At 47.2% G+C, this 15,139-nt stretch overlaps 1 protein-coding gene across 9 annotated transcripts in view; it reads left to right on the top strand.

Moving 5' to 3' along the window:
• The window catches only part of AIFM1 (apoptosis inducing factor mitochondria associated 1), a 38,200-nt gene extending 24,501 nt beyond the window's left edge, over positions 1-13,699 (top strand). For 8 of the 9 annotated variants that reach the window (XM_073360650.1, XM_073360651.1, XM_073360654.1 and 5 more), the window contains 9 exons: positions 3,484-3,560; positions 5,354-5,462; positions 6,843-6,950; positions 9,025-9,113; positions 9,205-9,345; positions 9,900-10,042; positions 11,469-11,593; positions 12,776-12,972; positions 13,447-13,699. In XM_073360650.1, the coding sequence (XP_073216751.1) occupies positions 3,484-3,560; positions 5,354-5,462; positions 6,843-6,950; positions 9,025-9,113; positions 9,205-9,345; positions 9,900-10,042; positions 11,469-11,593; positions 12,776-12,972; positions 13,447-13,518 (1,061 nt within the window). In that variant the 3' untranslated portion in view covers positions 13,519-13,699. Of the gene's footprint in view, positions 1-3,483; positions 3,561-5,353; positions 5,463-6,842; positions 6,951-9,024; positions 9,114-9,204; positions 9,346-9,899; positions 10,043-11,468; positions 11,594-12,775; positions 12,973-13,446 lie in introns of those variants that run through there. The other variant, XM_073360656.1, reaches the window with a different exon arrangement.
• The last annotated feature ends 1,440 nt before the right edge of the window (positions 13,700-15,139 follow it).

Here is a 15,139-nt window from a genome sequence, read left to right as displayed (position 1 = left end):
GGGCAACAAAAATGATTAGGGGGCTGGAGCACATATGTCAGGATTCCCTCCCCACTCTGGGATACAGATGTGGGGACCCTCATGAAAGACCCCCTAAGCTTATTTCTATCAGCTTAGGTTAAAAACTTCCCCAAGGCACAAATTATTCCTTGTTCTTGAACGGTATTGCTTCCACCACCAAGTAAGTTAGACAAAGATACAGGAAAAGGACCTCTTGGAGTTCCTGTTTCCCCAAGATATCCCCCCAAACTCCTTCACCCCCTTTCCTAGGGAGGCTTGAGAATAATATACCTACCAAATAGGTAAACAAGGTGAGCACAGACCAGACCTTTTGGGTTTTTAGGATACTAAAAACCAATCAGGTTCTTAAAAGCAGAACTTTATCATAAAGAAAAAAGTAAAAGAAGCACTTCTCACTTCTATAAAATCGGGATGGAAGGTAATTTTACAGGGTAATGAGATTTAAAACACAAAGGATTCCCCCTCTAAGCAAAACTTCAAAGTTACAAAAAACAGGAATAAACCTCCCTCTTAGCATAGGGAAAATTCACAAGCTAAAACAAAAGATAATCTATTGCATTTTCTTGCTATTACTTACAATTTCTGTAATTTTAGATGTATAATTTCAGTAGGAGCTGGATTACCTGCTTGGTCTCTTTATTTGTCTCAAGAGGGAACACACAAAAGAGCACAAACAAAACCTTCCCCCACAGATTTGAAAGTATCTTCTTCTTCTCTTATTGGTCCTTTTGGTCAGGTGCCAACCAGGTTATTTGATATTCTTAATCCCTTTCAGGTAAAGGAGGGATTTTATGCTACCCGTAGCTGTATATTTATGACATGACTTATGAGGAGAGGCTGAGGGAACTGGGATTATTTAGTCTGCAGAAGAGAAGAATGAGGGGGGATTTGATAGCTGCTTTCAACTACCTGAAAGGGGGTTCCAGAGGGGATGGATCTAGACTGTTCTTAGTGGTAGCAGATGATGGAACAAGTAGTAATGGTTTCAGGTTGCAGTGGGGGAGGTTTAGGTTGGCTATTAGGAAAAACTTTTTCACTAAGAGGGTGGTGAAGCACTGGAATGGGTTACCTAGGGAGGTGGTAGAATCTCCTTCCTTAGAGCTTTTTAAGGTCAGGCTTGACAAATCCCTGGCTGGGATGATTTAGTTGGGGATTGGTCCTGCTTTGAGCGGGGTTTGGACTAGATGACCTCCTAAGGTCCCTTCCAACCCTGGTATTCTATGATAAGGCTCTGAGTGCCAAGCAAGGCTCAAGGTCCTGCCTGCCTGAGGAGTGATGGGGAGAATCTAGCTCCGATCCCCTCTGTAGTGGGGCACTGCTGCTATAGCCTATGATTCTTAGTCCCGGCTTGCAAACTCATCTGGTGGAGAGGGCTGGATTCCCTTTTTTTATCATGGTCAGTGGGCCAGGGTGTGACATTAGGACAGAGTTTATGGGAGATCACCCATGATTGTGCAACCTCCCACCCTCACCCCTCATGGTAAGTGTGGAATATGATCTTTAGGTGGTAACAAAACTGTTTGTTGTTACCTTATCTATTATTTGTTCAGTACCTTGCCACCTTTAGTGTTACTTAGTGGGAAAATCATCTTTCTGCCGTGTGTTCTGTTCCTTCCCAATTCTCATTCCTGGCTTTCTCTACCTCTTTCCTAGTTTTCCTTCTTTTCTCTCTCCCTTCAATTTTCTCCCTGAAGCTGTTCCCACTCCCTTCCACTAAAATGGTTAGCACTGAAATGGCTAACATTGACATTCAGGGTGTCATTGTAAGGGTTTAGAGTTAAATAGCCCCATCTACAGATTATGTATGTATTATATTGGTTACTTAAGAATTCCCAGTTGTCGCTCTGAGGTTTGAAAGGTTCTTGTCCCAAAATCAGCCCCATTATTATTAAAATTACTGTTCGGGGGAGCCCCGACGTGCACAGTTGCAACACTCACACTTTAGGACCCCTTCTATATTTACAGTAGTTTAATACATTTAGCAAAGTCCCAAACTCTAACCCAGCAAGGTAGGTAGAGAGAATACAGAATGTCCATCTGCACATCCAGACTCTCTCCTTCCCTTGCAGAACAACCTGAAATGTTAGCCATTATCTTCCTCATCACCATTACCTTCCTCACCATCACCAGTGGCCATCGTCCTGGCACCTCCCATCTCTCTCTCACCCTGCACATAGGATGGGCTACAACTTGTATAATATGTTATATGCTTATGCCACTCTGTGTAATGCATATTCAGTAGGGGTTTCTCTACTCTTCCTTGTTTGTATTTCCTCACCTTACTAATGTTGGGGCGCCCCTCTCCTATAGGTTAGTACATTAATGATCTCCGTATCATATATGTCAGTTCATTGCCATGGCAGTCTTGTGGTCAGACATCTGCAGATGTTCCCATTCTAAAATATCTAAAAGCTGGTGTTAGCTCATGTTCCTGTGGTTGGCTGGTGTCATTATGGACAAACTTCCCCCTTACACACACTGTTCCCCAAAGCTTAGGGGTGACCATTAGGCCATTTACCTGTGCCAAACTTCATAGGCCTGAAGCTGATGTTTTACAGGGGACAGGCCTATAGGTTCCTTGTGTTAACTGCTGAATGAAATAAATACCACAGTTAGCTCTATGGAAGAGGTCTCCAGACTTTCTCTCTCACCACCGCTTACCTGTTTCCGCCCCCCCACCCTGTGGGGACATGGCTCCGGGAGCGGGGGGGACGCATACAGAGGTAAGGGGGTCGAGGCTGGGACTACAGCTAGGGGCAGGGAAGTGGCCAGGAGTGGATCCCTGGGCGCACAGGCCTGGCAGCCAGGGCCCTGGATGTGGGACTAGGGTCAGCAGCGGAGTTGGTGGGTGGCACTCCCTCCCAGCCCCCCTGAACTTTGCTCCACACCCCCTGGTGTGCCCTACAGTTTGGGGACCTCTGCTTTATGGGCTATAGTTCTCATCCCAGTGAGATTAGTGGAGGACAAGGGAGTCCATCCTTCTGAATGCTTGTTTCAGGCTGTCTGCAGACTCAAGCAGACATCCCTGCATTGGTTACACTTGAGGCACATTTAGAAAAGTTTCTTCACAAACAGGCTGGAAACGTATGAGTACTTCCCCCCCGCAAAGATTCTTCATGTTCTGAATGTCCTGGAGGCTGTGTAAATACATCAGATGGGTTGTATTTGGCCACGTTTGACGCTTACTGTGCTCTATTATTTTGAGCTCTTTAGAGTCGTTCATACCCGCTGATGAGCTTGTCAATTGTCCTTGTCCCATTTGACAATACTGATTTCTTTTGAACCCTGTGTTTTGAACAGAGCTGAGATGTACATGAATGTGTCTGTGTCTGTCTGTCTGGTAGGGGTTGGAGTAAGTTCTGCAGCAATAGGAGTCCAAACCCAGATTCTACAGCTTTGCCTGGAGGGCTAGTGCTCTCATCTGAGTGTTGTGTTGCTAGTTGTCTCTCTTCCTGTTATCAGGTGGTTCCCCAAGGAATCTTCCTGCAATCGAGAGAGCAGGGAAAGATGTGCAACGAAGGCTGACGCTGTTCCGCAAGGTAATCCAAGGGGCTTTTTTCCTTGTGTGCTCTCTGAAGCCTGTCACGATGGGGTCGGTTACCCTCAGCCTGTGCTAACTCTGCGCTGACTCGGATTCTTAACCGATCTTGCCCATCGGGGACTGGCCTCAATCAGTAACTAGAAGGTCCCTCATACGGCTTTGCTGGCCACAAACAAGCTAACAGGGTAGCTATGTTAGCATCCCACCACTTTGTCCCCAGGAAATTAGAGCCCTCGCTTCAGGATTTTAGAGATAAATTAGGCATAGGACTTTCTCGTATCTCCCAAGCATTTCACATGCAATAATGAATGGAGCACACTCCAACCCCCAGGAGGGAAAGGGTGGGGTTATCATTAGATTAGATACAAATTAGGCACAATAAGGGTAAATTATTTTCCCACAGCCATATTGATTGAGTCAAGATATCCTGATTCCCAGGCCAGTGCAATAAGCACAAAAGCATTCTGCCCCTGTCTTGTCTGGCCCAGATGGATTAGAGCAGAGGATTTAAAAGTCTAGGAAGATTCCACTAACCACGTGACCAGCTAGCTTTGGTAGACCGTTGCATGTGCACAGAAATTTCAGTTTCAATAGTAACTAAATGTGGATGGGGGGTGGAAAGTTACCTCCTTGGCTCATGCTTCCCTCTCCTTAACCCCAGTATGGTGCATGTGTCCTGGGAAGCATCTCATCCCTGCTTGCAGAGGCCTTTCCTATATACAGTTCTGTTCTTCCTTCATCAAGGGCAGCATGCTTTATAAGTAGGGCCCTACCAAATTCACGGTCATGAAAAACATGTCACAGACCGTGAAATCTGGTCTCCCACCATGAAATCTGATCTTTTGTGTGCTTTTACCCTATGTTATGCAGATTTCACGGGGGAGACCAGCATTTCTCAAATTGGGGTGCTGATCCAAAAGGGAGTTATAAAGGGGTCACAGTATTGCCACCCTTACTTCTGTGCTGCCTTCAGAGCTGAATGGCAGGAGAGCAGTGGCTGTTGGCCGGGTGCCCAGCTCTGAAGGCAATGCCCCACCAGCAGCAGTGCAGAAGTACGGGTGGCAATACCATACCGTACCATGCCATCCTTACTTCTGCACTGCTGCTGGCTGCGGCTCTGCCTTCAGAGCTGGCATCCCGGCCAGCAGCTGCCGATCTCCAGCTGCCCAGCTCTGAAGGCAGCATCACCACCAACAGCAGCACAGAAGTAAGGGAAGCAGTACTGCGAACACCCCCCACCCATCCCCCCCAGTGTTGGTGGTGTTTTGAAATATAAATGGGAGGAAGTTGAGGCTCTTTTCTAGTTCAGTCACTGAACCAGTGCTAAGGAGCCGTGCTGTGTGCCACCAATTGGCAGACCAGCTTTTAGTCCTGAACTCCTGCTGAGCGCCTGGTGAGGTTGACATGCTCAGCTGGGGAAGGGAGAAGGTGGACAACATGGTTTGAGGTTGCTTTAGGGCGATACGTGGAGGCCCATTTGCAGCACCGTTAATTGGGATTAGGCTTCTTGGCTGGAGGGGAATTGTTATGAGGAGATGGTTCACCCCGGGAGTGGGAAGGATCTCTTTGTGCTCTGGATCTCTGCAGGTGGATCAAATCAGACTGCAGTGGAAATTCAAGAGTTACTGCTGAAAGTACAGAAGGGGAAGTATGTACAGCTGACTCAGCCCAGAGAGTGTGGGACCAATTTCCTCATGTTCACAAATCATTTGGAGGCAGGATCTGGAGCAAAATGCTCTCTGCTGTTGTCACTGACTGGGGCATCTGAAATGGAAATAAATCTTCTTACAGATTGAGGACTTCAGAGCTCTAGAAAAGATTTCAAGAGAAGTCAAGTCCATCACCATTATTGGCGGCGGCTTCTTGGGTAGTGAGCTGGCCTGTGCTCTGGGAAGAAAAGGTGAGTGGTTTGCACCAGGCTGCTTGCTTCAGTCTCTTGCACGAGGCAACACATGTGAGACTGACACATGTCAAGAAACCCCGGAGAGACCCAAGCTAGAAAAATCTGAGGGCTTGTCTAGTCAAACACTTAGCTTTACAGCAAGCTAGGGTGTGACTCTACCACTTGCTAGCCTGCCTGTCTGTATGGACCCTGCTGCTGCGAATTAACGCTTCCTCTGTGCACTTTGACCTACTCGTGTTTCAAAGTAAGGTAGGTGAAAGTGCACTAGGGAACTTTTAGTGCATGGCAGCAGGGTCCACATAGACGCTCATCATGCAGCAGGCTAGTGCGGGGTAGATTTACACCCCAGCTTGCTGTGAGCTAAGGGTTTGTTTGAACAAACCCTCAGATTACGTCCTTCCCTCTTCTCCACCCACCTCTGGTCTTATTTTGGAAAGGGAAGTTGGGGGTTGGGGTTCCCTGCCTGTCAAGGCAGTTGGCTAGCAGAACGGATGTCTGTCTGCCTGCCTGTAGTGGTCTGATGCATTATTACATGAACTCTTGGCTGGCTGTGTGGACTTGTCAGGCTCTCCATTGCCCCACAGACATCTCCTTCGCTAATGGTCCAGTAGTCCAGGGCCCCAGTGCATTTTGAAGTGCTTCCCAGTTCTTTGAGCCTGGCTCTTTTGGACTTGCTGTCTGGAATAGCAGGCGGGTTTGAGTAAATTTGGAGATCAGTGCTCCTTGTGGAAAGGGTCAAGTTTGCCTTGTAAATGAAGCCCCACTCCAGTAATTCTCCCAAAGGCCTGTGAGCACAAGCCCAACACTGCTGGTTTGGGTTTTGCATCTGAAGAAGTGAGCTGTAGCTCACGAAAGCTTATGCTCTAATAAATTGGTTAGTCTCTAAGGTGCCACAAGTCCTCCTTTTCTTTTTGCGAATACAGACTAACACGGCTGTTACTCTGATTCTTGAATATCTTCCTCACCTAACCTCTGCAGGTCTCCCAAGGAACAGGCCTCTCTGCGTGCATGTAATCCCCCCTCAGGCAGTCGGGGCAGTTAAATGGACACCACTGAGACTGTTTTAGGCTAACACAATCCTGTCTGTGTGTAAATCCAGTGTCTGATCCCACAGTGTGTGCTGGTGCCAGTCAGGGATCCAGACAGTGTCTGACCCCAAAGGCCAGAAACAGTCCCTTTGTTACTCACCCGTGATGCAAACTCTGGAAGCCAGGACATGGGGTTAGAGTGATTTGTGTCTAGGAAATTGCAGTAAGAAAGGACTTGAACTCCTCTTGTCTAAGCAGGGTAAACTATCTTGGGGTGTGTTCTGAAGTTTTGCGTAGCTCCTTGTTATCCATGTGGTATAAAGGGGCTGCTCTCTGGGTCTCTTCACAGTACATGCCACAGGGCTGGAGGTGATTCAGATGTTCCCAGAGAACGGCAACATGGGCAAGGTCCTGCCTGAGTACCTGAGCAACTGGACCACAGAGAAAGTCAAACGAGGTAAAGCTGTTCCTTAACCCCTTCCTTTCTTCTGAGCTCCTGCTCCTCCTACGAGGTAGCCTGTGGGAGCAGTAGAGTAGATCCATCCTCACCAGTATTACTCTTGTAAAGTATATGACAGCAGACCTCATGGTGGTAGAGCACTGCTGTCTCATAGCTTGTCCCCAGGGAAGAGCCTCTACCTTTTCGTCAGTGAACTCTTAGTCAGACATCTCCTTCCATGGGAATTGGTGTCCTCACGAAAGCTTATGCTCAAATAAATTCCTTAGTCTCTAAGGTGCCACAAGTACTCCTGTTCTTTTTGCGGATACAGACTAACACGGCTGCTACTCTGAAATCTTTGGTAGTGTCACTGATTTCATCTTTCATGCATGTGTTGTAGAATCTATAATCTGCTTAGGTTTTAGGCTTAGCTGGTTCTTCTCACTTGGACCTGATCATACGCTCCTTTCCATGCAGCTCTGGAGCTATGGCTGGAGTTTTGGCTCTCCCTGCATCCCCTCTGAGGAGTGTCCCTTCACTCCAGAGGAGGGGGTCCTGCTTGAGCATTTGCCTAATGCTGAGAGGGGATTTCTGCTGCAGAAGAGGCACAAGTCCGTTGCCTAGCAACCCATGAGCAGAACAGGACGTGTTTTGGCTAGAACCACTCGTCTATTTAGATGGCACAAAACAGCCCTAAAGCTGGCTTACCTGGCTGCTTGAGGATTTCCTGGGTACCACAGAGCCGGCATGGTGGCTCCTCTAGCACCCGTCCTCCCAACCACTTGTGCAGGGGGCGTGGCCGGAGTACCCTGTCCATGGCGATCTCTGTAATGGCCCTGAGGCTGTTCTAATTTGTGGCAGGAACGAGACCAGCAGGTGGCCCCAGCATTCTGGGAGCAAAGTATGGCTTCAAGACTTGACATCCCACCCCTCTCCTGAGCTGCATCAAACACAACAGCCACAGCCTGGGATCCTGCCTCTCATTTTGTGCCTCAGCCATATAGCCTGGAGCAAAGCTTGTGGAAGAGGGAACACATCTTGCCCAGCCTCCCGCCTTGGGAAAGCAAGACCCTGTTTGTCCCTCCCTGAAGGGTCTGAAGTACCTTTTTCTTCTTTGGCATTTTCCATTGAGAATAAGTTCTTGTGCTCTCGAGGGTTGGGGTGGAGGAAGGAAGAGGACTGATTACCCAACCTGCTATGGAGGCAGTATAGAGCTCATGGGCTTTTGGGCATGGGGCTTAGCCAGAGGGCCTAGTGACTGAAAAGGCTGCTCTGCTTCCCTTCCACTGGTCCTGGAAGATCCTTTGTAAGGTCTGTGGACCTGGCTGGAATGGAGCAATATCTAACCTATGTATCCATTATAGTGCCTGAGGACTGGAAAACAAAGAGGTCCCAATCCCTGCAGGTTTCTGTGCACGTAATTTGCATCTCCTTACAGACAAACACTTGTTGCTGTAGATCGTGTGTTTCTAAACAATCCTCTTCAGACTTGTTATAGTGGAACCTCAGCGTTACAAACATCTTGGGAATGGAGGTGGTTTGTAACTCTGAACAAACCGTTATGGTGGTTCTTTCAAAAGTTTACAACTGAACATTGACTTAATACAGCTTCGAAACTTTACTGTGCAGAAGAAAAATGCTGCTTTTAACCATCTTAATTTAAATGAAACAAGCACAGAAACCGTTTTATTACCTTGTCAAATGTGTTTTAACTTTCCCTTTATTTTTTTTAGTAGTGTACGTTTAACACTGTACAGTATTTGCCTTTTTTTGTTTGTTTGGTCTCTGCTGCTGCCTGATTGCGTATTTCCAGTTCCAAATGAGGTGTGTGGTTGATCAGTCAGTTCGTAACTCTGAGGCTCTACTGTAGTTGGTTTCCTTTCTGTTCACACTTTTACTCTGGACTCTGTGGATCCTGTGTACAACAAAGAGAAGCCAGTGTCCTTTAGCTGCTGAGCCATCCGCAATTCTGCCCGGTACAATCAAGAAGCGGTACTTCGTTTGCGTGTCTGCACCACATAGTTTGGCTTCCACTGAAATCTCTGCTCTTCTCCCCTGGCCTCCAGCTGAGTGTTCTGTGTTTTGTTTCCAGAGGGTGTTAATGTCATGCCCAATGCTGTGGTGAAGTCCGTCTCTGTCTGTGGGAACCAGCTGATAATTAAACTGAAGGATGGAAGAAAGGTAAATGCCAGGCGCAGGCAGCGAGCCAGACACTTGGCCATGTGGAAAAGGAACGAATAGTGTAACCAGTCTGGATTTCTCTCTCCATCAGGTGGAGACCGATCACATAGTGGCAGCGGTGGGCCTGGAGCCCAATGTGGAGTTAGCAAAGTCTGCTGGCCTGGAGGTAGACTCTGATTTTGGAGGGTTCAGGGTGAATGCAGAGCTGCAGGCACGCTCTAACATCTGGGTGGTAAGTGTGTGTAGGTGGAAGATGCTTCTTTATCTGCTGTTTATGTTGCAATGAGTAAGCATGTATGTAGAACTGTGATTATAAACCCAATTTAGGTGAATTGTGGTCTGACAATACAAGTAAGATGCAGAGAGCAGCAATCTTAGGTATCTCATTAATGCACACTTGCTGGCATGCCTTGTTCCTGTAGTAAGAATTGTGGGCAAACTTCTACTTTACAAGTATGAGCACTGTGTGCATGAGGAGTTGGCATATCCCAGTAACCTCCTCACCTCTTTGCCTAATGCCAGAGGAGTCCTGTGTTGACACACAAAGGTCCCTTTGGCAGGGAATCCAAACCTCCTTGAAGTGCAATCAGCATGACCACAAAACTATCTTAGTTTTCCCTGTTCTGGCATGAGTGCTGAAGCCATGGAGACCTGCTAAATTGGAGGCAGTCCTGCAACGCTTTGTTTTCTTTCCCTTTATGGTTGGGCAATATCTCCCATCGTTCTTTTTCTCTTTAACTTGCCTTTTCTCTTGTCCATTTTTCATTGTGTGCATCTCTCTTTAAGGCAGGAGATGCTGCCTGCTTCTACGATATCAAGCTAGGCAGAAGACGCGTGGAGCATCATGATCATGCTGTTGTGAGTGGAAGATTAGCTGGAGAAAACATGACAGGAGCTGCTAAGCCATATTGGCATCAGTCAATGTTCTGGTAGTTTTACTCCCTCTTTCTGTATACCTTTTGTCACGCTGTCCGGAGTGGCTCACAAGCATGAGTGTCAGCCTCAGGGCAGACTGTCACAGAGCAGGGCACAAGCCCCAAATTGGTTGTATGTTCTTTAATTAGATTTCCAGTAACAAGTGTGAACTCCCAATATACTAGTCTTACCATGGAGTCTCACACAGTCCCCTTGGGCACACCAATCTAAAGCTTGCCTTTGTGATAGATAGTCCCTTACACCAAAAATCACAATAATATTCAGTTTACACCCAGTCCCAAAGGACTTACACCCAGGTCACTTGCACTCAGATCTCTCACCAAAGACCGCACTTGTAGCTAATATTGTAATGAACTAACGATTTATTAACTAGGAAAAAGAAATGAGTTATTTACAAGATTAAAGCAGCGCGCACACACACACGCGCACACACACACGTTAGCCTTCCATTCTAAATGATGATAGAAACTTCTGTAATTTAAAAAAACTTGAGATGTCCTTTAGGGCTCACCTAAGCTCAGCTGTTGGGGACTCCTTGTCTAGGCTAAGAAACTCACCCCTCAGAGTTCAAGCAGCAAAGGAATAATCAGTTCTCCTTAACAGGCCTTTTTATTCCCTTCCCCCAGCGTTCAAGCTGGGATGGGATGAGGGCTTGGGCATGTCCCCTCCTCAGAGCTGTGGGGGAAACAATCAACAAAGTCCTTATTCTACAATGGCCCGTTTGGACACAGTAGTGCTTTGTGATGGACAGGGGATAACACCTCTTGTGGTGAATGAGTAATTCACACTGGACAATGCTTCTCCCCTGCCTGGGGGGATTTACAGTCTGAGCAAATGTTTAAACATTACCTTGTACCATGGGAGCAGCTGTTCTAAGTAGGATTAATACATGCAGCATCCTACAAGCATTCTATTTTAACTGTACTAACCCACGGGGGAGCCAGACTGGGTCTAGCTCAGCATTTGTCAATGTGTAGTGGCTAAAAGTTATTCCCTAGTGCCTTGCTATGTTGCCAGACCAGGTACCGTGGCATGGCGCTTGCTGTATAAATCCTGTATAGTTGGCCATCCAGAAGCACAGCTGATTGCCAAGCAGCTCTGTAGGGGATGGTGCACTGCAATATTTCACTGTGAGGTAACAGGCAAGTTTGCTAGGCCATCTCCCTCTCCCCTGTTGGGTTAGATTTATACTTGTCCATTGAATGCCTGCATTGAGAGCTGTGCAGCCAAAGGTCTTGCAGGTGCTGGCTGGCACCTCTTGTATTCTGCACACCAGGTAACCCAGCTCGGCTCAAAGCTGTTCTGGAGAAATTGGGTGTTCTGTGGCCTCCTGTTTCTTTTAAATCAATCAAATTGTTAAATGGCTAGTTAAGGTTTCAAACTGGGACACTGCAACGGTCTGTTTCTGTTTATTGCTAGGAGTGACCTGGGTCCTGATGTCGGATATGAAGCCATTGGCCTTGTAGACAGTAGCTTGCCCACTGTAGGAGTTTTTGCTAAAGCAACTGCAAAAGACACACCGAAGTCTGCAACGGAGCAGTCAGGTAGGGGAGCGGCGTTGCTGGAGGCTGTACAGCTGTCTGTAGAGTGGTAATACGTGGAAGGTTGTCATGTATTGAAGGCAGTCACTCCGCTCCCCCGTGGCAGGGGTTTCAGAACTGTGCAGGGTGGCTGAGCATCAGGAGACACCTGCCCTTTGAACTTGGCTCACCTCCAGCCCAGACTGCAGAGTGTGCTTCTGGCCACACCACTCTGGAGAGGGGAGCAGCATCCTTGTGGGTGAGTTCTAGGCAGTGTCGGTGCACCTTTGGTCAGGTTCAGTGATCTGTGCATCTGGGGACGGCATTATCAGCCTAAACAAAGGAGAGAGCATTTCAGCTTGAATCTCCTCTGCCTCATGCAGGAAGCAGTGTCCAACCTTCTTCCACCAGAAGGTAGGTCGTTTTGCTGCAAGGGGTGAGCTCCGACCAAAGGTTTTGGGGGTGGAGGGGAGATGTAGGAACACAGTTTAGCGACTCACCTTGGTATAAAAATTGTTGGCTAGCAATACTGGGGATGCTGCTGTGGTGGCTCTTTCAGTATCCAGGACTGAGAACCACCTTTGTTACCTCCTGCCTCCAACGTCAGGGACACTTGCTTGTGCTTGGCTGGGTGTCAGCTCCCTGACACCAGCCTGCTAGCCACCCAAGCACTTTCCTCTGGGCTCTGCCAGCTCTTTAGCTTGCAGGGTAACAATAGGTGCATCTGAGTCCCTTTGAAGCATTCCCCTGTGATAGCCAGCCCCTAACTCTGGCTGCTCACAGAATTACCAGGTCTGCTGTTCCCAAAGGGTCACTGTACACACCATGATTCCACTCAGGATCAGCCCTTTGCTTAACATCACAGCACTCTGAAAACAAGAATAAGTTTATCATTAAAGACTAAAAATTCCGGAGATAGTGAGTAGGGGTCTTGGAAACAAATGGTTACATATCAAACAAAATCGTAACGCACTTTCTACAGGCTACACTTAACGGACAAGTGACTCTCTTGTCTAAAGACGCTTATTTCACCCAGGACACATCTCCTCTTCACAGTGGTGCGTTGTATTTTGCAACATTGCAGCTATTGGCATGGTCTGGATAGGAAATTCAGAGCTCTTTCAACAGGCTTTGCCTTGCAGACTAAAAGCTTCAGTCTTGCATGACACTTCCAGTGTGTGACTCTCCCGGGATTTTTTGCTGTAGGGACTGGCATCCGCTCAGAAAGTGAAACAGAAGCAGAAGCCTCTGAGATTACCATCTCTGCCAGCTCTCCCTCAACACCTCAAGTTCCAAAGCAAGGAGAAGACTATGGCAAAGGGGTCATCTTCTACATCAGGGACAAAGTGGTGGTGGGAATTGTCTTATGGAACATCTTCAACCGGATGCCAATTGCTCGAAAGGTCAGATGTTTCCTCTCTACTGATGAGTGGTTGGGGCACTTGAGTTCACCAAGTGTCATGTATGCAGTATGAGTCGGCAGCAACCGTACATATTAGAGCAGCAGAATAAATTTTCATAGTAGGAAATTATGGCTAAGTACTAGAATCTAATGTACCTTCACCTGCGATGTTTTGTCCTGTCTTTACAGCCAGCTGGGAAATAGGTAGACAAGCTATTTTTGTAGGGAGAGTAACCCTATTTTTATCCCTTGCCAGGCATCCTTACTTGCCAGGGTACTGTCTTTTTGAATGGATCATAGGAATTGCCACAGCAGACCAGACCATTGGTCTATCTAACCTAGTTATAGTGTTTCCAGTAGTGGCCAGTAATAGGTGGTTCAGAAGAAGTGTAGGAAACCCTCTAATGGCAACTAGAAATATGGACTCCACATACATAGTGTGTGCAGCCCTCAACACCCTCTTCTGTCTCCTCAGATCATTAAAGATGGAGAGGAACATGCCGACCTCAATGAAGTAGCGAAGCTCTTCAACATCCATGAAGATTGAACCCCTGCTCCAAGACCCGTCTGGCTGGGATGCATCGGTGTAAGTGGGGACACACATGCTGCAGGCTGAGAGCTCTCCCCGCCTTGGAGTGCTGACTCTGTGTTCTGAGTACTTTGTGAATATTTCCAGTAATCTAGAACTCTAACATTTGCACCAGTAAATAAAACCAGATTCTTCTAAATTCAAGGCCTTTTTCCTAAAGATGTGAGTTGTTGTGGAAAAATTAGTCACTTGTTGTTTGCTCCACTAGGGTGAGGGCAGTGGTGTTGTCTGCTCCGCTAACGTTCACATTCTAGCAGCCTGCAGAGCTACCACCTGGGATTGAGTGCACACGTTCACACGGTATTACCCTGGGTGCTTGGCACTACCATCCTTTGCTGGCTTTAGGAGGGCAGTTCTTCAATTCTGGCTAAAATCCTGCAAATTCAGATGGAGGAATTTATGCAATAAGAGGGGGAGAAGAATCTCAAATGTGTGCTTAAAAATCACAACACAGAGTTCTGATAATAAAACTGCACCCATTATCAAATATGTGCTCCCCATGCAGATATTTATAGGCTGGGAACAAGTCATCCTTTAATCTCTTTTAAGCTAAAGAGATTGAGCTCTTTGCATCTTTCACGCTAATGCATGTTTTCCATTAATCATTCTCATGGTTATTCTCTGACCCCTCTCCAGTTTATCAACATCTTCCTTGAATTGTGGACCCCAGAACTGGGCATAGTATTCCTGCAGCAGTCACGCCCAATACAGCAGTGCCAAATACAGAGTAAAATAACCTCTCTCTCACATGAGATTTCGCTGTTTATGCATCCAAGAACCACATTAGCCCTTTTGGCTACAGGATTGCACTGAAAGCTCATGTTCAGGTGATTTTGGGCATGATGGATAATCTTTTTTGGAGTCACTGCTTCCCAGGATAGAGTCCCCCATCCTGTAAGTATGGCCTACATTCTTCTTGGAGTAATTGCACGTGTCCATTCCACTGTATGTGTTCGCCCCTCGTGTACAGTTATTGGAGAACTTTTTCCCTCAGTGGTACTTGTTGGGGCAGCTCAAGTGCCCTCTGCCATTTGTGCACCACTGTATGCAGGTATAAGAGGACAGAGCCACCCCCTTCTCTCCTTCAGTTCCTTCTGACCACCAGTGATGGTTGCTGGAGAACGTCTGGTCTTGCTATTGTGAGTTTTTCCCTCACTCTTTGTATATCATTTTTGTTCTCTTAGTAGTTGGCTTGGTAAAGAGCATAGTTAGTGCTAGTGATAGGTTTTAGTTTTAGGTCCATTTTGGACCAAATTAGAATCTTGGTACTAGGACCAGTACTGGAGCCATGCTTCATTCTCTGGGGGGTTTAAAGTTCTGCCTGTTTTGTGCCAAGCCAGTGCTGATCAGCGACCCCCCCCACCCCAGCTGCCTAAAATGTTTGGAGGAGTCCCACATCTGTGACAAAAGTCCCACATCTCTCTAAAAAAAGAGAGAGCAGCGAGATTTAAGTGTCTCCTTATGGAGGTGGCATTCTCTCTCCATCAGAGCTGTCAGGTTCAGAACATACTCCAAATGCTGCACCTTTGGTACGGCACACACCACCAGAGATGTCTTCAGCACCTCGTTCTGTGTCTCT

Source organism: Lepidochelys kempii, chromosome 9, assembly GCF_965140265.1.
Source record: "Lepidochelys kempii isolate rLepKem1 chromosome 9, rLepKem1.hap2, whole genome shotgun sequence".
Lineage (NCBI taxonomy): Eukaryota > Metazoa > Chordata > Testudines > Cheloniidae > Lepidochelys > Lepidochelys kempii.
This window is presented reverse-complemented; position numbering and strand designations above follow the sequence as displayed.